This window comes from Cydia pomonella, chromosome 3, assembly GCF_033807575.1.
Source record: "Cydia pomonella isolate Wapato2018A chromosome 3, ilCydPomo1, whole genome shotgun sequence".
Taxonomy (NCBI): Eukaryota; Metazoa; Arthropoda; class Insecta; order Lepidoptera; family Tortricidae; genus Cydia; species Cydia pomonella.
In genome coordinates this window covers 11188682-11215348 of record NC_084705.1, presented here as the reverse complement: position 1 = coordinate 11215348, position 26667 = coordinate 11188682, and the positions used below count along the sequence as shown (strand labels likewise).

Here is a 26667-nt window from a genome sequence, read left to right as displayed (position 1 = left end):
GCCTCGGAGCGGCTCGGGGACTACTAATAGTAAAAGTTGTTCAGTATGACCTATAAAGTCGCTGCGCAGAGTATGACTGGTGGTTAAAAGTTCACCCTGTATAAAATTTTTAAGTAAAAAGAAATATGTACCTACCTATGATTAAGACGAAAAAAGAGACTAAACGTCGAAGTAAGGTAACATTATTGTGTCTGGTTTTTATAATTGTCATTATAATTTCAGTAATTAAAATCGATACTCTATAAATTCCATTCAATACGTATCGTAACAGTCACCACAGTTTCGACCGGTAAAAGCCAGTTATCGTTACCCATGCGCAAATAAATGAGTGTAGCTCCATTGTTTATTCCTCGATCTGTATGTTTTAAGGCTCATTATATTCCTTGATAATGAAGCAATATGTTTTATATTAAACAAAATTTGCGAAATGCTAATATTTACGGAGATTTTTACAAAATAAAAAATAATAATTTTATAAAAAAACTGTTTTTTGTGATTTTTTTTTTCCTATAGGTTTCACGTAAATGTTTGTAGCAAAGGAAATAATCTCCATAATATAAGCTATTATTTGACACCTCGATGATTAAAATCGGTTAAGTGGTTTTCGAGATACACCGCCAAAAAGAATAGGTCCGGCCGCCATCTTTGTGACGTCATTACTATCCCCTCCACCATTTTTCCGCTTTACTACCGCATGTACTGTGATCAGGAGAACTGTCCGAACACATTGATACCGGTTGTGGGTAAGGCCGAGCCGAGTCAATTAAATCGTGTTTCTAGAGGGCTTTTGAGATTTGGCGACCGTACTATACTTAAAGAAAGCGTCCATATTAAATATGTCCTCTCGTAGACATCTAAATCTTGCGAATATTCTATTTCGCGTGTTGAATAACGAAAGGCCCGGATATTTGTACTCCAAAATACGTATTTCCTCTTCCTATAAACGACATGGTACTCGATCTACCAGACGATGTCTTTTGGAAGCGCATCCCCACAAAACCGTTGCTTTCACAGGCTGTTTTCGGTATCTCGCAACCAGGTGCTGGAACAATATTCCTCCACCTATTATCCTCATATGAAAACCAAGCAATCTTTCAAATTTCATTTAAAAAAATACCTTTTGGAGAAGCAAACTTTGGGAGTCCCTCATGGTTACCTGGTTGCTGATTACCGAATTTAGTCTTCACTAATACTATTATTTTATTTGGTCTTAGTAATTCATAATGTATAAAAAAATATTTTCTTCTTATAATTACACTTGACACTACGTATTACTTAAGCATGCTAATCACACTGACACTTCAATATCATAACTATGTAAGTACACACTTTCAATGATAATTATGTCACTAGTTTTATAAACAAGGTATTTAGGTAAGTACTAACTTTGAATATTGCATATTTTACACTGTATCTTGGTGGACGTGATCTGGTCCTGGCAGAATATCAGTGCCTCTTCCATAGGGTGAAGCGTAATACTGAGCCAGAACTCTTTTGTTTTGCTGCGACGCACACAACATTTCCTATATGTATGGAACAGTCTTATTTCAATGTATTTTTTTTCGTTCTACTTCTATTTTGTATAAATGTGTATTTCTCTCGTATGATTTTGTATTATCTGTTTTTTTGTCATTTTATTAATTTTATTTCCTGTGTGTATTATGGCAAACAAATAAACGGATTACCGATCTATCTATCTTTACTTTGATTTTATTAATAATATCAAGTGTTTGAATTGAAATTGAAATTGCATACTTTTCATGTGTGGGCTCCCAAATCGATATTTCGATACGCTGTAGTCAACTATAAAAAATTAACCAACCACGAGCCGCCGCGCTCCCATAGAACAAACTAAACGGGGGGACGGGCGGGCGGTGTTCACGCGTTTATGTCTTTTGTACTACATTTTTGTCTACTTTTCAATTTTCATTACTTATTTAGATTTTATAGTAAAAAGAAGTATTATTTTAGATGATTCGTAGAAAAAGTATTGTATATTGTACAAAATCGAAACTCATACACGAATTGCCCTTTCCCGGCCTCTGAAATAATGTACTATTACAGTAATCTTGCCTACACACATCGTGCACATGCATATTTATAAAAAAAATGCATGTACCTCAATTGCCACTGTAAAAAATATGGTATTGACTTGTAAAATAGCCCATTAGGATACTTGAAGATTACTTGCAGAATATTTTTTTAATCTTCTTGGCCATGTCCGGCAGTGTTTCCCAAAGTTACAATTACCTGTATTAAAATTAACTGTTTCACATTTTTTGCTATATGCTTTTGACATTGCATTCTAGCAAATATTATGTTGCTAGGTCAGTGGGAAGTATCCTATTGTAGGTTATCAAAAAATGTTTTTTGGGGACATATGTATATATTCATTACCTATATGTTTGATTTTTTGCCAGCCTTAGAGGTAAGAGGATGAAGTCATGTGACTACTTTCCTCTCTGAATATTAACATTATAGAAAACAGTTTTACGCAATTTGATGTATTGTGTGTTTGTGTTTTGTATTGTGTTGTACAGGTATTTATTTGTTTAAACTTTATTGCACAAAATATATACAAAAATGTGCAAATGGTGGACTTAATGCCAAATGGCATTCTCTACCAGTCAACCATAGGGCCAAACAGAGATACCTAGAATTGCTGCAGAGAAAAAAAAAATTAAACAATAAAAAAACAAACCATACTTATAAACTACATAAATAAATAATAATAATAAACTACCACATATTGATAGAACACATACTGTAAATATAATAATGATGGATATTATTCGAGCTCTTGTTTTAGCAAATGCTTAGGTAACATCCGCTTAAAAGAAAACTTACTTGGAGCTTGTCTAATATTTAGAGGGAGTGAATTCCAAAGACGACTAGCCTGGACGGTACTGGAGTTAGTTATAAAACCAGTACGGTGTAAAGGTACGGTAAGTTTGAGAATGCGGGAGGTACGCAGCTCACATCCTAGACGAGGAGTATCGAAGACGAATTTACTTTTGAGATAGCCAGGAGCAGAAGGCTCAAACAGGATAGAAAATAAGACACAAAGGATCCGGAAGGACCTACGACGACGGATGGAAAGCCAGTTGAGCTGCCGGCGGTAAAAGGAGACACAATCATATTTACGAAATCCAAATATAAATCGAATGCACTTATTGAGGAAACGGTCTAGTTTATTGAGTGATTCCTGAGTGATATTGGTAGTGCACACATCCCCGTAATCAATTGGTAACACTAAGGGCTGCACTAACATCTTTTTCGTGTTTACAGGTAGAAAGTTTTTAAGTTTATAAAGAGTTCTAAGTGTTCCAGGTATGACTACGTTTGTTTTTTTTCGATTTTATAATAATTACGCTGTAGCTTTTGAAAATTTGTATGGAATTAGTTTTTCGCTCCTAACACATAATAATGAAAAAAAATCAAACAAAGAGCTATGATTAATATACAGTAAATTACGTAATAGCATTTTCCATAATATCAATAGCCCGGAAAGAAAATGGGGACTACGTTTGTATGGAGAAGCAGTCGTCCACTATCATTGTATTTAAGAGACAGTGTCCCTGAAGTGGGGAAAAAAAACAAGATGATACCTTCAAAAGTTCATTCACAGATGGATAAACCCAGGATGAACCATCTTAATAACAAAACTTCCGTGAGACGCTGACATATTAAATATATTAAATCGGGTCACTCACGCATGCTCATGCATATAAAGTCGATGATTGCTCGACATGTTTCGCTCCATAACAAGGAGCATTTTCATCGAGCGCACGACGCAGTCTGCATCGGACTACCAACGCGTGCACTGTATGAACTATCGACGGAGAAAAGTTTTAATTTTAAAATTACCTACGGAATCTTAAAAACGTTCTTTGATGCCTTCTTAAATATCTATTCATTATTAATTCAACGTCACGCTTACCCTACTCTACTTTAAATTCCAATTGAATGGTGTCCCGAACTTCAGCGGTTCACGATCACCGCAATGAAGTCTGCAAAGTCCCAAGTTTATTGACTGAGTAAAACTTTGCCGAAAGAATTAAGGTAAGTACCTACACATTCGAACCTTTGTTGCTGAAGTTTTATGAGAAAGAATCTTAATAGGTAATCAGAAGCCGTTCGCTTTATTTCTGAGGTCTCACTTATCAGACATATAAGTAGGTACAGTCACGTCTGAAAATATCGATACGAAAAAAGTGCCTAAAATATGTATACACTACCTTAATACATGGGCAATAAAGTCGTGTATACATATTTTTGGTATGTATAGATAGATACATAGTATATAACATCCACAATTCAGGAACTCAAAAATCAATGCCCGTATTGGGACCTCCTGCTAGACTGATAGATGTAATATACAAAATAAAAAAGTTACCAAGGCTTCCAGCGCCCAAAGAGGAATCGAACAGCGTTACCTGCATTAGCGGCAGATGCCTAAAACCGCTAATCCGCCCAGGTCATGGCGGGGCTTACGGAGCCTTTTCACAAAAAAATACCGTTCATAATTTATATGTAATATGTAACTGCTAGTTCATAAAAAAAAATTAAGTGGTTTCGTAATAGTATCCTTTATGACCAATATAAAAATGTCAAATAAATAAGTAAGTGATTTGTTCCTGCCGGTAAGTTTGCCAGAGCTCAACGAGTGTGCGGGGTGTTAGGGTTGGCAACGCGCATGTAACACCTCTTTAGTTGCAGGCGTCCATAGACTACGGTAACCGCTTACCATCGGGCGGGCCGTATGCTTATTTGCCACCGACGTAGTATAAAAACAAAGTAACCATCAAGTTTTATCATTTATCTTATATGTATAAAATGGGGTGAAAATATGGATACAGCAAAAAAAAAAAAACGAAGTGATTTTCCTTTTACCTCCTACTCGTACCTTCCTAAACAAATAAAAATAAGAAAATAACTGCGATAGAAACCTTTGCCACACAAATACAAACTCAGTGATGCGAAAAATTACACCGGGCACGTGTCATTGTTAAAAGGTCTCATAACAACTTCACGAGCGTTTCTTTATCTGATCAGCAGGTGTATGATGGAAAGCATAATCCACGTGATAAAATAAGCGTCACTTTTATAGTCTCCTAAAAGTGACGCTTATTCAAGTCAAAATATAAAACAATTCCAGGACCGACTCATGCCAAATTTCACCTAAATCGATTCAGATATTGAACCGTAAAAAGGTAACAAAGAGACAGACAGAATTAATTATAATACCTATTACTACAGTTGTAATGTGTGTAGACATAAAGCTGATTATTTTTGACATGTATTGTTACAATTTGGCTTGGCACCGACTTCAAACATATCAGTTGGTAACAGATATACTTAAAAAAGGATAATATTTTATTTTATCCTTTTTGAAGTCGATTTACTTTTTTTGTTAAAAGTTTTTATTTTTCCATTTTTAGTTACAAGGTATTGTTAAGAGCTTATGAGTAACGCGCGACGCATAAATGAAAAACAATCATGTTTAACACTAAATGCGTTAACTTTAATAAATAATCAGGATTTTCCTCGAGTGCGTCTGGGAAATCATTCCTGCCACTACTCTAAATCTATCCTCCGCCCCGCCACTGGCCCAATCCCTCAACCTCCCGATCACTCAACCTCACAGCACATCAACCCGTGATCACTGAAACCCTTGACCCTGAACCACCAACACCAAACCCTAGCGACCTCACGATTCCTCAACTGCAAACCCCTTAGTCTCCGACCCATCTATTCACCACGCCCTCGACCCCTTAACCTCGCAAAGCCTGACTCGTCAAGCTCAAACCCCTCAAACCCCAACCTAAGACCCGCGTCTACCTTCACCACCACCGTCTACCTCTCATACCTCTCAGACCTATCCCTCAACTTTTATTTCCAACACTGCCTACATCAAAAATCATAATACACTCATTACATTTATTTATATTATCATATACAACTTAAATAATAACAAAAGTTATTCAAAAAAAAACTTATATGTATACTTATATAACAAAAAAATACACCCAATTATAACAGGTAAGTTCCACATATCGCCCGTGGTCTTCATAATCAGTAAGTAGACTTACCACGAGTTTGACACTGACATATTTACTATAGCATAACTTATTTTCTATGCATCTCGCTCGTACTGGCATCCTATTAGTACGAGCGAGATGTATAGAAAGTAAGTTACGAACACGTCAATTAATATATAGACTCAAACTCGTGGTAAGGCTACAGTTGCACTACATCAAATTGGTAGTTTATGAGAGGAAATGCTTCAGTTGCTTAAGAAAACACCCAAATCACCATACACATGGCTTTAAAAATTGAGGAGTTCCCTCAATTCCTCGTGGATTCCATCAGCAGATCAGAACCCAATTAAAATGAGACCAACTTGGAGGTAACTAACTCCTTTCAAACAAAAAAAGAATTACTCAAATCGGAGCACGGGTGTCGGAGTAATCGGTGAAAATATTACATTAAAAAAAATCATCATCATTATCATCAGAAAATCATCATCATCAGATCGACTTCATCAAGTTGATGGTTTTTGAGAGAAAATGCTCGGTTTGCTTAAGAAAATACCCAAATCACCAATACACGTGCCTTTAAAAAAATGAGGAGTTCCCTCAATTTCTCATGGATCCCATCATCAGATCAGAACCTAATTAAAATTGGACCAACTTGGAGGTAACTCCTTTCAAACAAAAAAATAATCACTCAAATGGGACCACAGGTGTCGGAGTAATCGGTGTAGATACATAAAAAAAAACAACCGAATACAGAACCTGCTCCTTCTATGAAATTGAAGTCGGTTAAAAACTACAAAAAATCGGCTAACCATCATGTGGTATATTCTGACAGCCTTTGATGTGAGGAATCTAATTACTTTCTTTGGACGTTAAGGTTTGGACTACCCTGTATACGAGTATACCGTACGGTCAAATCCACAAGCATCTTTTCAAGCCAATGTTCCAAAAATATATCCACACATCTCTAAGACAGTGACAATAAGGTCGTGTAAATAATTATATTTAAGGAACATTGGTTTGTAAAGATGTTTGTGAACTCGACTGTATGTATGTACAGTCAGCATCAAAAGTAGCGGATCAAATAACGCTTCATAAGTATCTACCATTCTATAACAGCTTAACAAAAAGTGATGTCTTTAATATAGAACACCTAAGACTGTAAAAGATAAACTTTAAAACGCGAATTGTAGAAATTTATCTATATTTGGAAAAGTTATCCGGAATATCAGGTACTTTTGGCGCGTTGTTTCATCCGCTACTTTTGATGCTGACTGTACATACAGCTTATTCAAAATCAGTAGTTTTGTATCGTTTCATTTCCAATATCTAAGCACGGTCATTAATAGTACATTACTATAGAGGCCGGGAAACGTAGGGTTGCAGGCCAAGTACATATATACGCGGATAGAAATACGCGGCCGGCAACCCCGTTTCTCGCCGAGATATGTATAGTGCTTTTCTCAAACATGCAATTAAAACAAAAAATTGTAGTCAATTTGTTTTGTGGCGACCTACTCGGCTCGCCACTCTACCAGCGGTGTACAACCTTACGCGCGTAAGTCCGCGCGCCTGCGCGATGCGCCACCGCCGTTGCTTAACAACGAATATGCACAACAAATCCCCGTACCAAGCTAACTGAAGCTAGTTGATGGTTGGATGACAAGCCGTTGTGTCACAATTTGACGTCAAAAAACAAAAGAAGGTTGCTAGATATTTAGGATTATTATTCTCTCCTCCACGGGACAGGCAAAGCCTAGTGTGGAGGTGAGTAAAAACTATATCCAAGTGAATATTTTTTGAAATAAACAATTTTTACTTTACTTTACTTTACTGTCCTAGGTGTGTAAGGAAGTATGAAATTCCTTTACATATCATCTTCACTCATCGTACCTGATATGTAGTATTTCCGGACCTAATTTGACGTAAGTCATGTCATCATTTCATAGCAAGTTTGAGATAATTCTTTTATATTTTCTCTTTCTTAGGTGGTACGAATGTTTGTTCTGGTGGTGATGGTGTTCGCCCTGTGCTGGCTGCCGTATCACGCCTACTTCGTGCTGGTGTACCACCACCAGCGCCTGGCCTCCGCACCGGTGGCGCAGCACGTTTACCTGCTCTTCTACTGGCTCGCCATGGCCAACTCCATGTTCAACCCACTTATCTACTATTGGATGAGCAATAAGTAAGTACCTACTCGTATATTTGTAGAATTATTCGTGTTTCATATTCAACGAGTTAGACGCCGTGGGCGGGTAAAATACGACTGAAAAACATCTGTACCCCTAGTGTAAATAAATTCGATTTCGAAACGTGACGTACGCGTTTGCGTTAAGTCTCATTTTGTATGGGTTTTTGAACAGCGCGCCAAGCGGGACGTTTTGGAAAGTCAAAAATCTCATACAAATTGACACTTAACGCAAACGCGTACGTCACGTTTCGCTGTCGAAAATATTTACACTAGGGGTACTGCACTTCCAATAATTAACGAGTAGTAAAATTGAGTTACTTATATTTAGAACTCTAATAAATAGTTAGGTGACTTTTGAAATTAAGTTGTCTATTACCCTCATCAAATGGTTATTTATTTAGTCAAACATAAGCTTTATTTTTTATTTAAATATAATAATGAATTGACTTTATCGCACTTTTAATTACACTGACATAAAGATCAAACGCATAATCTTCCCATTTTGAGTTAACTGCTGGGTAATATTCAGCTTAAATTAAACAATTATAATTTATTTATATTTAATAGTTTATATTTTATTTCGAGAATAGCAGCTCAGTGTAACATTGGTTTAAAATGGCTAAATGATACTCATTTTGCAATATTTTAAAGAAATTATTTGAAGTTAGCAACATCGTGTAATCTCAAAACATTGTGAAGTAAAGTGACGAAGTCAGAATATTACAGTAGTTAGCAATTGTAATATAAGTTATTCCGAGCCAGTTGCGTATGGCGTCAACTAATCGCAATGCGTTATTCAGCCTTATTCCATATACATGCTTATACTCGATTGCTCTCCAATGTATCTCTCCGTCGACTGACTTGATAAATGGTAATCTTTGATAATGCTTCAGACCCGACGTCGACGTATTGGAAATCGCCATTAATATAACGATTATCTTGAATCTCTTATTCTCGTTTTCTTATATATTAGTTTGACGGATTATGCAAAAATATTTATTAATGTACAAGTAAACATATTTATATAAAATATTGAATGTAAAAAAGATGCAGAATATACCATTTTTAAGACCTATAGTCTTCATAAATGATATTTAGGTTTCTAATATCATTTTTTTCTAAACTGAATAGTTTGCGCGAGAGACACTTCCAAAGTGAAAAAATGTGTGCCCCCCCCCCCCCCCTGTAACTTCTAAAATAACAGAATGAAAAATCTAAAAAAAATATATGATATACAATTACCATGCAAACTTCCAACGAAAATTGGTTTGAACCAGATCTCTAGTAAGTAGTTTTTTTAATACGTGATAAATGGTACGGAACCCTTCATGGGCGAGTCCGACTCGCACTTGGCCGCTTTTTTTTTAAGAATAAAAATATTTATTAGTAAAACATCTAATTCTTTTTTTCAATAAATAGTTTTATTACAAGGGCGTGCAGGTTGTACAACGAATTTATAAAGCTTGAGCTTGAGCTTAATAGATTTAAAACATTATCTTCGCAGTGTAATAATAACACAAATAGTTAGTTGGCGCTGTTAAGTAATTAATAATTATATTAGTATTAAATCGTATTGTTTAGTTTTTTTTTTAATTATTGTATAAGTAGGAATAACAAAGTTTTTGCTTTTGTTTAGTTGTTGTGTGCTCAAGCTCTTTTTTACAATGTATTAATTTATAATTTATGTTAAACATGATGTTAAAAAAAAATCATTAAGGAAACTGCAAGTCTAGTTTTAAGGAAATCTCCAGTGTTATATATGTATAACTATGAAAGGCTGTTTGTATCTTAAAAAATAAATAAATAAAATTAATATGGTGTCATTTGATACTCAAATATCAAATACTTTGAGAATTCAGTTTAACGAGCAGTCGAGCATCTTTTTAAACAAGTCGATATTTGCGCCTTCGGGGTTGTTTTGCAAAGAGAGGATCGGTCGATAAGGGTAAAGTTATAATGGTGTGGAGCAGTAAAATATTCAAAAGAGATATTGTTATTTGACTGAGATAAATATTAACTTCGGTTGAATATTAATAAAGTTTAAATTATTCTCGTGTAGCAGTGTACCAACAATAACATGACTACAAAATATACAACATGCGTTTTATACAATCGCGGTTTATACAATCTTAGAACAATTAATTGAGAGACTTTTGCAACATTTGAAATAATATATCAGTACCCCTAGTGTAAATTTAATGGACATCATAACGTGACGAATGCGTTTGCGTTAAGTCTCATTTTGTATAGGATTTTGGGTTTCCAAAACGTCCCGCTTGACGCGCTCTTTCTAATCCTTTCTAAATTCTAAAAAAAAATGAGACTAAACGCAAACGCGTACGTCACGTTTCGAAATCGAATTTATTTACACTAGGGGTACATATCCTGAGAACTGTACTGAAACTGAAAACACGACGTTGGTTTTATAAAATGCAGATTTTTTTTTCTAAAATACAAATGTCTCCTAAGTTAACCTGAATTAATTGCAAAGAACCGGAGAGGATATAGTCGAGGTAGTTTGACGTTGCTTGTTGCGACCCTTATTTACATTTAAAGTCATTTTCTGCTTTGGTTTTCTTTTTGTCGAGCAATTAAAGAATATTTGGTTACTTCATCATTTATTTGTTGTAACTATTTTAAAAACTAACTTCAATCTTAAAAGGTTTTAGCACCCTACTTAATAATAATAATAATACCGCAGGGCAGCTTGTTACCGCAGGGCAGCTTGTGGCGAGCTGTTGGGGAGTAACGACCCCACGGACCCGACAACTCCCGAGAGTCGGTCAGGGTCTTCGTCTCCGACGTATCTTCTGGTCGGAGTGGACCCCAAGGGGACCCGCAGGACTTTCAGCTCTGGCTTGCCTTCATTGACCGTCCAGAGAGGAGTCGTTAGAGCTAAATGCTCCAAGGGTGGAAGTGAAAATTTGCTTAAGACGCGAGTTGGCACAGTGGCTGTTATCAGTCACTGGGTAGAAAGCGGCGTATACCTCTCCAGACCCCTGAGTCGCTCACACCGGTGTTGCTCCTGGTCGGCCTCACGACGACATTTTCAGGGGCTCATCTAGTGGGCAGCGAGTCACCGCCTGCCTCGATAACTTGTGAAAATATTGTTATGGCAGGTGTCCGGACGTCTTTGCAATAACCCAGTCTCATTGTCCACCCAAACTTCAATCTATAGACCGTTTTACTGTTCACTTTTTCTACAATAGTCCCAATGCCTGCTGCGACCGGTTCATGGGTGTCTAATATTACGCCTGTAAACTGGTTCCAGCAGGCATTCTACATGACATTAAAGCTCTCCAAGGGGCCTCTACGTATTGGATCTATATCCCCGCGCAAGCCTTTCAAAAGACCGGGATTTATAGGCCAGTGAAATCCAAGGAGATACAAATAAATAATATTTATGTTTGGATAACTGGATTTGTGCAGATAAAGGATACTTGGCATCCTGAAAATCATACCCTCAAGGAGGTAAAATAGAATATAAGTGTGCCAGTACCTACTATAATTAGGAACACTTTATATATTAGTAGCATTCATGTATTTACTATATTGATGTGTGTTTTTAATTAATGATTAAGACTGTGCAAACATATATTTATTGGTGCGTGTTCTTAGTATTGGTTGTTGTGTGACGAAGTCTGTGACTAATGAAGCGTATAAATACATAGGCAACACTGAAAATTCTTAGAAAAGGTCACTTTAGAGATCATTTAACAAAAAGTCATATAGTTTATTAAAATATATCTACCTATTTATATATTTTTTGGGTTATACGTCATTCGGCTGTCATTTGTATAATTTCAGGATTGCTGGCAATTTGAAAAGCGTATGTCGAGCGTTATTATAAATTTTGACCCGATTTACGCGTCATAATTTTGTACGATTTTCATTTTGGGCTCGGCCAAGAACAAAGTTGAAATAAGCTTCAGTTATATTTTTATAATAAGGCCTAGGTTTCGTACGACTGTTAACATTTATATGAAATTTAATTGCTTTTATAATTGTTTAAAAGATGATCATAGAGATTTTGAGAAGCATGAGATTCAACAGCGACGTCAAAAGTTTACATCACAGTTGTGCGCTTAATAAAAATACTTATCAAAAAAATTCATATTGACTGATTCCGACATGCCTCAGTATTTCTATGATACCGGAAAAAAAATCTTGTATGAAATTTATACCTAAAAATGGCCTGACTACTACAGTTATCTCCATTCTAAAAACTATGAGTTTAATATACTATTCGATTGTTTTTTTCTATATTTCTTTTGTGCTGTTATTTGTATTATGATACCGATTTAAGTGAAATGCGTTTTCCCTTAGTCAAAACTAATTTTAACTGGGATTTTGCACTCAAAACTAGTTTTCACAAAGGGCCTAAGGTGACGTTCTGTCATCATCTTTCTAGTGTTATTCATGGCTTTATATCATAGCCCAATGGAGCCTGTATTTGGGATCGCTCGGCATCCTAATAGTCCTAACTGGCGTAGCTGGTGGATGGTGGCTGGGTTTTTTTTACAAAAGCGACGACCACATGACTTACAAAACCAGAGGAGATACTTAGTATTGTCGGGACTAGATCCAGTTTCCTCGCGATGTTTTCCTTCACCGAATATTATTAAATATCTAAAGTTGTTTTCAACACAAGTATTGAGAAAGTCAGTGGCACGTGCATAGTTCGGTACTATACTATAATAATAATTCAGCCTATATACGTCCCACTGCTGGGCACAGGCCTCCTCTCATGCGCGAGAGGGCTCGGGCTATAGTCCCCACGCTAGCCCAATGCGGATTGGGGACTTGACATACACCTTTGAATTTCTTCGCAGATGTATGCAGGTTTCCTCACGATGTTTTCCTTCACCGAAAAGCTAGTGGTAAATATCAAATGATATTTCGTACATAAGTTCCGAAAAACTCATTGGTACGAGCGAGGATTTGAACCCACGACCTCCGGATTAAAAGTCGGACGTCATATCCACTCGGCAACCACCGCTACTATACACATACACCGGTACTATATTATTATAATAAATATTTTTATGTTAGTGTCGAGTTTATACGTATGACGTCGTTTTTTAACTAGTAGGAGAATATTCAAGGAATATATTATAAAAAACCAAAGCAATTATATAATGAAAAACCAAAGCAATAAATAATTTTGCAATTTACAAAATTATTTATTTCTTTAAACTATATTGCACATAGATATACGATTATTTACAAATGGCGGACTTAATGTCAAAAGGTATTCTCTACTAGTCAACCATAGGACCAAACAGAAACACTTAAAGATATTTATTTGTCCTTAACAGATTCCGGATTTACTTTCGAGTGGTACTTTGCTGGTGTCGTTCTTCAAAGACAAAGACGCCGCCGGAAATGAGTAAACAACTCGAGATGAACAAGTCGTTTTCAGGTAAAATATATTCTTGAAACATATTCAACTTCCTTCGCTTCTTTTAAGCCTAATTTTCATTTAAATATTATTAAACTTATACACCTTTTTATTTAACTTATATCGTAGGTTTTTTGCGCCTGTTTAACTGTTGAAAATGTTTATCAGATAATTTTTTTAGAGCTGTATAGCTTGGTATCGTATGATAACAATTTTTCAAAAATGGATCCGTAACTTTTTTATGAAAACCGAAAATAGTGGAATGCAAGATTTCCCGTTTTTCTTCGGACAAAAACTAGATTATTCGGAGAACGAGAGCCGATATCGACGAAATGAAAAAAAGAACTCTCGAGGCTGAGTTGTCTATCGTTTGGAAAACGAAATTTTGGAATCGGTCGCAAATCGTGGGCTGGGCAGGTGCCCTTTTCATTGAATTATTATCAATATCAGATCAGTTACCCCGGAAAGTGAGATTCGGTTATATTCCCAAAAGTTATAAAGATGCATTAATAATAATAATTGTTAAAATTGTAACAAAATCATTATTTATAATATGCATTCCATACCAGTGCTGCCATCTGTTAGTGCTAAGTAAAAACTTGTTACTCGATAACGGTGTATTTCGGATGAAATAAAATTAGTCTGCTTGCAACTGTCAACACGAGTTTTATTAGGTTATGGGCCCAGTGCATTTTTTCACTAAAAGTAACGTAAAAGCGATCAGATTAGTCCAGAATTATTGTTCAGTTGAGCAGTGTTAATTTTGTTAAAATATGGCTTCAAATTTTATCGCGAATGTGCCAAAGTTGAAGGGCCGTGAAAACTACGATGAGTGGGCGTTTGCGGCTGAGAACTTGCTTGTCTTGGAAGGAATGACTGATGTCATTCTAAGCAAAAAAGCGGACGAGGAGAATAAACCGACTACGGCAGCGGCGGCTGCGGCGGCTGAGACGTTGGATGCAAAAGCCAGAGCGAAGCTAGTTTTAACAATAGACCCGACCTTATACGTCCATATTAAAAGTACGAAGACCACAAAGGAATTATGGGACAAGTTAAGATCAATGTTTGATGATCGAGGTTTTTCCAGAAAAATTACCCTTCTTCGTAATTTAATATCAATTAGGCTGGAGAATTGTGATTCAATGACGTCATACGTAACTCAGGTTGTTGAAACATCCCAGCGGTTGAGAGGTACGGGATTTGACATAAACGAACAATGGATTGGATCGTTACTGTTGGCAGGATTGCCGGACAAGTTTTCGCCAATGATAATGGCGATCGAGCACTCGGGAATTCCTATTGACGCAGATGTTATTAAGTCGAAACTGCTCGATATGGAATCGAGTGAACCGCAGTCTAGCGGAGCGTTTGCCGTAAAAGGTTTTCAGAAGCAGAAACCTGGCAACACTAAAAATGAGTCTATGGCTAGAAATGTCAATGTCAAGTCGTCGAACAAGAAAAATATAACCTGTTACTCATGTCATCAGCCGGGCCACTACAGAAATCAATGTAAAATGATCGACAAAACTGAAAAACGAAAGCAATCAAACGCATTTAGTGCAGTATTTTTGAGTGCAAAATTCAGCGCGTCAGATTTCTACGTGGATTCGGGAGCGAGTTGTAATATGAGTCCGAATAAAGAATGGTTGACAAATGTGTCAAACAATCCTCGAGTCAATGAGATCGTGGTTGCCGACAAAACCGTAATACCAGTCGAATGCAGTGGTGATTTGTGCATCACCACAGAAGCTGAGGGTTTTGAATACGAGATTCCAGTCAAGGACGTATTGTATGTACCGTGTTTGGCAACAAATTTATTGTCAGTGAGCGAGCTCTTGCGCAAGGGCAATACGGTTTCATTCGAGAAAAACGGATGTCGCATCTTCAACAAAGATAATGTGTTGGTGGCTACAGCGGACTTAGTCGAAGGTGTATATAAGCTGAATGTTCTTAAATCGAACAGCTGTTTTTTGTCTTCGACGACGGCAAGAATTTGGCATCGCAGATATGGTCATATTAATAGTGACGACCTTAAAAAAATGAATGAAGGTGCAGTTACAGGAATGTCAGTGAACGATAAGATAAATATTACCAAAGAAAACTGTGTGGTATGCTGTGAGGCTAAGCAAGCCCGGCTACCATTTTCTCACATTGGTACCAGAAGCACAGAGGTTCTTCAGAGGGTACATATAGACCTATGTGGGCCTATGGAAGCAAAATCTATAGGAGGCTCAAAATACTTTATGCTTTTAGTAGATGACTATAGTAGGATGACTTTTGTTTATTTCTTGAAAACAAAAGATGAAGCTTTTGAACACTTCAAGCAGTTTAAATTGTTGGTTGAAAACCAAACTTCAAAGAAAATTCTGTCCATAAGGACAGACAATGGATTAGAGTTTTGTAATAAAATCTTTGAAAAATATTTACAAGACTCGGGCATAGTACATCAGAAGAGCAACCCATATACAAGTGAACAGAATGGTCTTGTTGAACGACAGAATCGTTCGATCGCAGAGAAGGCTAAAAGTTTGGTGTTTGATGCAGATTTAGACAAAAAGTTTTGGGCAGAGGCCGTTCATACATCTGTGTATTTGAAAAACAGGTCTATAGCATCAGGTTTGAATAACAAAACACCATATGAGATGTGGACGGGGCAAAAGCCAGATGTAAGTAACCTACGTATATTCGGAAGTAAAGTTATGGTTCATGTACCTAAAGAGCGTCGTCTAAAGTGGGATAAGAAAGCAAAGCAGTGTATACTTGTTGGCTATGCTGATAATGTCAAAGGCTATAGAGTGTATGATCCTAACAGCAACAATATAATTACAAGTAGGGATGTAATTATAATTGAAGAAGGAATTGAGAAGGAGAACAGCGTGCAGATTGATATTTCAGGTCCTGAAAAGAAGGTGGATTCTGTAGAAGAAGAAGTTCAAACTGAAATGGAGCATTTTGTCCAGACCCAAGATCATGGTGGACAAGAACTGAATTCCTCAGTTGAATCTGATGAGGCAGAGTTTTTTGAGGTTCCAAGCGTTCCAGATGACCATGAGCCTAACACCAGAGAGGGAAGCGTTTCAGTGACTGAAGAAGCACCAGTTCAAACTACATCCAGTGCCACACCTACCAAAAGAATAATAAAGAAACCAGAGAGATATGGATTCACAAATATGTGTGTGGAATCAAGTCAAAGCTCAATTGAAGGAGGTATTAGTCTCCAGGAAGCTCTGAATGGCCCTGAATCTTCATTTTGGAAGGAGGCTATGAGGGAAGAATTAAATTCTTTTGAAGAGAACAGTGCATGGGAATTAGTGGACTATCCTGAGAATAGCACAGTGGTTCAGTGTAAGTGGGTGTTCAAAAAGAAAATAGATTTAGAAAATAAAGTGAGATACCGTGCGCGTTTAGTTGCAAAGGGCTTCACCCAAAAGGAAGGTGTTGACTTCCATGAGACATTTTCTCCAGTGCTTAGATACTCCACATTAAGACTCTTATTTGCTCTTGCTGTAAAACTTGATTTAGATGTAAGTCACTTGGATGTAACTACTGCTTTTTTAAATGGGTTTTTGGATGAGACAGTGTACATGAATCGGCCTGTTACTCCTGACTGCAGTGATGAAATGAATAATAAAGTTTTAAAATTGAAAAGGGCTATCTATGGGCTCAAGCAGTCGTCTAGGGCTTGGTATCAAAGAGTAGAGGAGTACTTGCATAGTCTTGGCTATAAGAAATCTAAATTCGAGCCATGTTTGTTCACTAAGTTTGATGGTGATACTAAAATTATCATAGCTCTGTTTGTTGATGATTTTTTTGTTTTCTCCAACAGTAAATCAGCTACTAATCAATTAGTACAGGAGCTAAGTGTTAATTTTAAGATCAAAAACTTAGGTCAATTAAAACAATGTTTAGGCATGAGGGTCAAGGTCCAAAATGGTATGATAACAGTAGATCAGGAACAGTATGTAACTGAATTGCTTCACAGATTTAATATGATTGACAGTAAGTTAGCTGAAACTCCTATGGAAGTTAATCTACAATGTGAAAAATCAGGAAATGTATGTAAAGATAAGAAATATCCTTATCAACAATTGTTAGGTAGTTTAATGTATCTGTCAGTTTTGACCCGACCTGATATTTCATATAGTGTGAGTTATTTAAGCCAATTTAATAATTGTCACAGTGAAAATCATTGGAAACATGCTAAAAGGATTTTAAAATACTTACACAAAACAAAAAATTATGGTCTTGTGTATAAAAAGGACAATTCATCTCTCGAATGTTTTGTAGATGCTGACTGGGGGTCAGATGTCAATGACCGACGGTCATATTCTGGGTTTTGTTTTACATTGTCAAATAGTGTCATATCCTATGAATGTAGAAAACAAAGAACTGTGTCACTTTCTAGTACTGAATCAGAATTTGTAGCCATGTCAGAAGCATGTAAAGAAGCTATCTACTTAAAAAATCTTATTACTGAAATATTAGGTAGCTGTGATACTATTGTTTTATATAACGACAATCAGAGTGCACAAAAATTGGCTATAAATCCCATGTTTCATAGGCGGTCAAAACATATTGACATTCGCTGTCATTTTGTCCGAGAGGCTGTGGCAAATAAGTTTGTTAAAATTAAGTATATGCCAACAGCTGAAATGCCAGCAGATGTTTTAACAAAAAGTTTGTGTTCTGTTAAACACCATAAATTTGTTAAATTATTAGGCGTTACAGCTGTATAATAAATATAAGTTTGTTTTTTGATTTTGTTAGGTGGTGGTGTTAAAATTGTAACAAAATCATTATTTATAATATGCATTCCATACCAGTGCTGCCATCTGTTAGTGCTAAGTAAAAACTTGTTACTCGATAACGGTGTATTTCGGATGAAATAAAATTAGTCTGCTTGCAACTGTCAACACGAGTTTTATTAATAATAAAATACAATTTAGATTACTATAGAAATCATCATTACAGTGAAGACTTCACGGGTGATGATGATCGGCTTTGAAATTTTTGAGCCAAAACATACTCTCGTGCTCACACAAAATTTAAACATCGATCACGAGTTATTTACCACAAAGAAGTGAATATCTTAAATATTCTCAGTGATAGTAAATATCATCTAGTTTAAGGTTTAATTAGTAATATTAATGTCCGTTTTTGGTCGGAATTTTCAATATACACAGTGAATAGCCAGGCAAGACACGGAGTAATTTAGCCTTTTAAAGTTAAAACACAAATTGACCAGTGAACTTGCTTGGGTATCGATCTAAAACATGTACATACACTTACGGAAATAAAACATATGGTATGTATTTATCTGATACTACCCCATAATTTTCAGCTTGGACACAAAATAAAATGAGATATGAAACTGACACACAAAACCTCGTTGGGATTAGTCCCATTTATTCACTAGTTATAACAATACTTATTGTTCCAGAGATACCCTTAATTAAAATTAAACGATATCAAACGTAGAAAAATAATAGCAATGCGTTAATATACATTGGCCACATTCTTACTTGACTACGAAATATTGCTTAGTATGATTAACTAATCTCTCTGAATTCGCCTTTATTTTATCCAAATAAATAGGACGTTGGGCCTTATAAGTACTTAATTTTTTGAAAAATTGGTTACCTAGTATGTAGTTTTTGCAGATTTCCATCATTGTTAAAATAGTTTCCAAAATGTAAACTAATTATAGTTTCAGTAGGCGTAGTATAACCCTCTTCCCTGGAGTGTACTCGCCGTAAAAGGGCTACTTTATTGTATCAATCCCAGCTTTGATCTGTTAATTATAAAGATTTAATCGTTTTTCTCTCTACTAACCCCAGCGAGACCCAGATATCAGATTAAATATTTATATATCGTGTCGTGTCCTTTAAGGACTACCTTTTTTATTTAGTGACAAGTTGAATTTGTCACTATGCAGATTTTCTAAATATACATAATTAATTAAAAATATTCGACATCAAATAAATTTAAGATATATTTTATGTTATGTTAGATATAAGTAGTTCTTTTAATAATTATGAAATTGATATTTCAATGTAAATATTTTTTATGCTGTTTTTTTTTACATTTATATTTTATTCTAAATTCAAGACTAGTATTTTTTATGTTTAACGATCATATTCTTAATGTCTTATTATTAATATTAAAAAAAAAATAGTTATCATTCAATAAATTACTCTGGTAAGTTGATATATTTGTAATAACTATTCGAAAGTTTTTGTTGCCGCGCCTACTTGAATAAGGAATATCTTGAAATTAAATTCGAAAATCATATACATGTATGTATAGGTTAATTCATAAAAAATATTTGCTTTTATTGTAATACGTAGGTATATACAATTCAAAACTAGATGTACATTCACCACTATCAGATTTAATAACTTTCTTGTGTTTGATAACTAACAAATAAAACAGTGATTTCTAGGTTTAATTAAAATTTTCCTCCACAAGTTGCTCAAAATGTATCTTAATAATTATTATATAACCTGAGCAAACCTAAATCTGTAGAAGTTGTTAGTATCAAGTTTGTTATTGAAGGTGCAGCGCAACTCCGAATATTCTCGAAACTTACTTACTTAATGGAATCTCTTTTGGTGCATGAAACTACTTGATAAACTTCAAATTAGGTATACTTTGTCGAACCCTTTCTTAAGGTCGCGTTCCGATTGAGACTGCAGCAGCGGGAAACGGGCGATGTCGCTGTCAGTATCTTTATAAAATGAGTGACGGAGTTGGACGTTCTAATTGCGAATATTGCGATAGCAATGCGGCAACGACACGCATTTATCATGGTAAATAATTGACGGTAATATTGCTCGTGTCCCGCACATCGTAATCAAAATGTCACATTTAGTGTACCTAAATAGACACAGATAGAGACACGGGTAGAGTGGTACAGTCAAGTGTAAAAATATGGATCCACGCAACTTACTCAAAAATATGCCCCATGGATCTTAATTGCTCCAAGGATTTGGAGCGAGTCCAAATGTCAACAACAACAACCCAGGACAGGCAGTCTTGGCGCATGAGAGCGAGGAGAACCGACCCCTAAATAAATGGGATAACGCAAAAATAAAGAAGAAGAGAAGAAGAGATGGATCTTAATTCGCCGACGTTAGAGCTATAGGACATATTTTTGAGCAACGTATATACACTTGACTGTATATTAAAACCGGCAGAATCTATATAATAGAGAATGTTTGCAAGTTTGAATGTATACCGGTCTGAGTGGGTAGCTAATGCTATTTTTAATAGATTCTGGTTTAATTTACGGTATCCACAATTAATCGGAGGGAGCTGACAGAAGTTGAAAAACTAAATAAGGATTTTTTTTATTAAAATGGAGCGAAGTTAAGAGTCTCACGAACCGGCCGCCAATAAGGTGTTCCCATACCAACCGAAGTTACGCTCTCGTTTTACAACGACATGCTAAAATTACATGAAACTTGACATGTACATTTAAGTAACATATTATATCTATGTCTGGTATCAGTTTTTATTGCTAAGAAATGATATTGCTAAGAAGATACAAAGTAAATAGAGCGAGTTGTAGTTTTATAGGGAATTAATTATTATAAAGGAATGTACCCTTAAAATTAATAGGGTTCAAAAGAACACGGCATACATCGCCTGGTTACCTTTAGTTACCCGACTTCTATCTAACCTTAATATACCTACACATTTGGTAAACACTCTAAATTGGCAAGTGTATACTTGTAAAGGCTTTGCATACTTGAGCCTTTTTTCCTATTAGGCAGGAATATTTTTCAATGTTTATGCCGCATCATATGATACTGGTTTAAAATGATCCTAGCTAAAATTCATTTCTTTGTTGTCACTCATGAAGTACTCGGCTTGTATGCTCGGTGTTGTAGGTACGGCTAGCTCGGCTAAGTTTGGGAGTCTATGTTAGGCATAAATAAATCTATTTCATAGAACCACGAAATTTCTGTAATGATTAATCCGATATTCGCGTGTAATATTAGGTTTACAACCATTCACTAGTTTCCTGAGTGATATAATATATAATGGTATAAAGTTAATTCTGGTTAGTATGAATGTCTGTCAGACTAATATTAGGTATTTACAGTATATTCGTAAGTACCTATTTATATTACAGCATTCATTGTTTCAACTTTCTTATTTTTAGCTATTAACACCAAGTTAACATATTAACTATGAAATTTTCATAGGTTACTATTATTGAGAAAAACTGTGGACTAAAATCTCAGTAGTTTACCACCAGAAGCTTTTTAATGTTCAATAAAAGTAGATAAAGTATGGATTTATTCAAATTAATTAAACTTCTCTAAAACTAAAAAATAATATATTTAAAACAAATTGTTGGTCTACGAAGAAATTAGTTTTTTTTTATATACCTAGCTAATCTTTCCGGGAGTTTATTCTTCAAGTAGTTAACACTGGTAAAATATTAAATAAATATAAAGTGGATTGAATTTTGGTTTTATTATATCGATATGTGAACAGATTCATTAAAAAAAAATATATTTAAGACTTGCGAGAAAAAATCCTTGCTGTTACGTATGGAATATTTAACTTTAATAAACGCAAAATTGAAAATTTTGAAAAACCCACGACGGTTAAAACGTAGTTGAAAATGGATAAAATAATGCTGAAACCTCCTACTTAAAGAATTTATGCTATGAACTTAATAAAAAGACCAAGAAAATCTGTCGGGGGCTGCCATCTCACGTCTCCGTTCCGTCGTGGTTAAAAATAAGCTTTAAAGCTTTTCTCTAGTGTCTTAATAACATCACGGACTACTACTTAGTCAAGTTCAAAGACAAAACAAGGTTTATTTATTACAAAATTTATATTTATGATTACTTTAGAACTTTATCATCAGATTTGATTTAGTTAGCTTGTATGAGACAGCTTAACTTTATTTCGTTCCAATTATTTACCAACTAAATAAGTTACAAGAACACTTCCAAGATTACACAACAACAATCGATATTCTTAACATACGCAAATACTTTCACCCTTTAAAAGCCTATAATATAAGTAAGATTTTTACTTTTATTGCCCAAATATATTAGGGTTAATTTCGTTCGGCATCTGCGGGGCGTGAAATGAAATTCAAAGCTGGGGATAGTATAACGAGTCACATGCTCCTTCATCCAGACACGTGTTATACGCTTCGGGTGTGACGAAATAGAAAATTAAGCCTGCGACCAGTCCGATATGGTCGCCCAGACGGGTTTATCTCATTATTTTCACGCCACTTCTCAGAAATGTGGCCGTTGAATAGGTCTACACACCTAAACGATGTTTTAAAACGCTTCAACACGCTGATGGGTCGATTTTAAACTCAACTAATCCGCGCACAAAGAAATCGGGTCCAACATTACGTATTATTTATATGTATGTATGTTTGTATGTATGTATGTATGTGTGTGTGTGTGTGTGTGTGTGTGTGTGTGTGTGTGTGTGTGTGTGTGTGTGTGTGTGTGTGTGTGTGTGTGTGTGTGTGTGTGTGTGTGTGTGTGTGTGTGTGTGTGTGTGTGTGTGTGTGTGTGTGTGTGTTTTATGTGTGTGTATTATTTATATGTGTGTGTGGTTTCCCTTTTAATTCTTTTTAAATAAGATCGTATATATCAAATATAATTGTTAAAGGACAATGGTATTAATGTTAATTCATGCAAGCTTGTGCCTAATTCAACCAAATGACCGTAAAGTTGGTCGTTAGTGCTGAAGGCAGATACACGATAGTATTTTATGCAACCGTTGTTTAAGAGAGGTCAAAAAAGGCGAGTGGCGTGAGTAACAATTTGAGGCGAAGAAGAGCAATTCCTAGCTGAGCAACTTTTCAAATCTCGAATTTTTGAAGCTATGTTTCTGTCGCGCTGCGGTGGGCGGGAGCCGGAGCTATCTAAGTGTGAGTGCGCGCACACAGACGCGAGACTCGTGCGCTCGCTCATTGCGCGCCGTTCCGTCGACATCGCCCGCGAGCCAGACGGAATTTATTCTGCGCTGCCCGACGCAAGTTGTTTTTGTTGTTACCACGTAATATTGTTTTTCATTTTTATATTATACTGTATCTATTACACCCTAATACCAAACACCCTATCACCTGTACTAAATGTATTTTACACCTATGATGACGAAATAATAAATGATTGATTGATTGAATGATATTAATTACCATATAGGTAAAAACTGCAAAAAATAATGATGTCTCAGCTTCGGTTGTCGTCGTACAGTCAAGTGCAAAAATATGTATCGAAAGAATCGTCTCATAAATATGGTACTACGCTCTTATTACACTGGAATAAGATGCTATGGGACATATTTTTGAGTAAGATGTGTACACCCATATTTTTACACTTTACTGTACCTATCCGTATCAGTAAGTTGGGAGTGATCATGGTGTGTTGTGAAATTTTGTAAGTAGGTATAAATATACCTATGGTTAGACTACAATCTATTTAACTTGTAGTACGATGGGGCTAAACTTGGGCCGCCTTATTGAAGAACGTATATATATGACAATCTGGGTAAAGTATGTTGGGATAATGCCGGACAATTTTGGGACCAATTGAGAGAACTCGTGAAAAAATGTTTTTTCGAGATCTCAACACGTGACAGATTCTTGAAGTACGTAGCGAATCGTTAAATAATAACCGTAGATTCGGCCTGAATTTTGGTAATCTTCAATATAGAACGGTTTTAGTTTTGTACCTGTGTAAAGATGAGACATACTTTTTTTTAGAGTAACGAGTGTTTTGCCATCAAGGGAGAACATTGGATGGTGAAAAAAAGTTGCTTCTAATGGAAAGAGAATAAGGTATCACAAAGAAATAGGTCCGGTGTCTACCCTTTTGTATCCGATCTTAACCCTGATACAAAAATTGGCAAAATTGTGGCTCTTAAACTTTGATACCTATGTCATAAGGCAATTTGATAAGTAAACAATGTGCTAAGAAACCTCTTATTGTAAGGTTTACCCGAAGTAATAAAAAAAAACACTAAAATAATAGATACGTTGCGAAGTTTTGACAATTTAAGATTTCGTGAACTGTACAGGTTTAGGGAAAGTGTAAATGTATTGTTTATTGAATGGAATGTACTGGAAGATATTAAGTACTTAAGTAGGAGGGACAAAAATCAAAATAAAAAATAATCGTGCCCAGTCATTTTTAATGAAGGTCGCCAAAAAATAAGAATCAAACTTAGAAATCAAAAAGACTAAGTAGTTCTTTAAAAAGGTCAAGGTCACTGAGAGCCCATCTTGAAGTATGGAAAATAATTAAAATTGCGATTTTGTTGGTTTAATTTTGCAATTATGTATATATAGTTGATATACAATCTTTTTTTTTTTGATAAAATGTAAGGATCGTATGTAAAGAGTAAAGTACATATATAGGAAAAGAGAACCCTCTTGAAGCATTTTAAGGAAACTAATTTCGAAGCCCTATCTCTATTTTGTATCCGAAACTAGCAATGTATGTATGCGTGCACATTTATATATGCATCCGTATGTGTAGGTACTTTATTGCGAAAAATTGCTCATTTGCTATCTATTTTACTCGATTTTGTTATAAATTTCAACATGTATCATCATCCCTATACAATATAAATACTCTTTATTGCACACCTCAATAAAAGAAAACATACACATAAGCACAGATAAACAACATGCGGTCTTATCGCTAAAAGGCAACCTTTGGGTTACGGAAATTAAAAAAATTACATTGTCAGTAACCGTCGCGCTAGTAGTGGTACTGGATAAAAATAATGGTCCGAAAGTGTGATCAAGAAAACAATAAATGTGATAATTAAGGTCAGTAGGTAAATTGAAGAAAATTTAAAGTTTGATAATCACTGCTGTTTTTTAAATAGGTAAAGATCTGATTGTTTCTGGTGCGATCTTTACCTGGAAGGGTCAAGATCGGATATCGGTCTACAGCAGTGCTAGGTCTGTTAACACAATTACAAAAACAAACACAGTTTCATCACAATACGCAAAATAAATTACAGAGCGAAGATCGGATAGAAGGAAGAATTCGCGAAATTTACCTTGCTCTCTGTGATTGCACATAGCACAAGCCCGACTCCCTGAGCGACGCGGGGACACTGACAGTCGAGGCGCAATGAAATGGCGTCTTACACAATGTTGCCAACATTAAAAAATAAAGCCAAATTAGGGGGAAATGAATGTCCTACGTTCTTCACCCGCATCCGGTATTTACCCAACATACCTTAATCGTTGAACCGCCGCATTTCAAAATAGCCCTTATTTTGATATCGGCTAGCCGTAATGTAATACGGCGGATTATACAATACGACTGCGATACTTATATATAAATCCCCTCGTCAATGTAATTTCATTAAATTTGCTATCTAGTGGCAAACATCAAAGTAGTTATCTTTTACTTGTGACGCACAAGTGTGAGCAATGTAAAATACTATATTTCTAAAAAAAAATTGCCTACTACGTAATAAAAGAAAATGTGATTATTAAATTATAATACGAAAGGTGGTCAAATCGCAAAATGCTGTCGTTTTATTTAAAATAATGAAATAATTAGACCAGTTCCGAAAGTACCGGGAAATCCCGGTTCTTTAAAACAGTACCGGTTCTGCAATCCCTAATAAGGATGTTATGCCCATCACTATTCCTTCTGTGTATGTATATTTAGGAACTATCTCCGCCTCCAATTCGTGCGATAAGGACAACTGCAGCTCGGACCGAAATTCACTCGCAAAAAACTCAAAAATCGAGGTTTCGCTCTCGACTGTTTCCTCCTCCAAAACGCAACTAAACATTATGAAATTTTGGAAATTGCAAGAGGAAGAAATAATCTATGCCGCTATGTTTTGATTTTTTGTATATTTTTTGTCATATTTGTATACTGTGCCTTTTTTTACAGCCAATTCAATTGAGCCGTTTTTGCGATTTTCGAGGCGCTGTATCTTTCTTCAAAATAAAATAATCCAAAAAAGCAAAACATAGCGGCACAGATATTGATGATATTAATCTTATTTGAAAAAATCAC

The 26667-nt window shown here is 35.6% G+C and overlaps 1 protein-coding gene across 3 annotated transcripts in view; it reads left to right on the top strand.

The window, feature by feature from the left end:
• LOC133516056 (tachykinin-like peptides receptor 86C) overlaps nucleotides 1-26667 on the top strand; it is a 74625-nt gene that overhangs the window by 34882 nt on the left and 13076 nt on the right. For all 3 annotated transcript variants that reach the window (XM_061848773.1, XM_061848772.1, XM_061848771.1), the window contains exons 8-9: nucleotides 8027-8223; nucleotides 13548-13651. In XM_061848773.1, the coding sequence (XP_061704757.1) occupies nucleotides 8027-8223; nucleotides 13548-13651 (301 nt within the window). The remainder of the gene's footprint in view (nucleotides 1-8026; nucleotides 8224-13547; nucleotides 13652-26667) is intronic.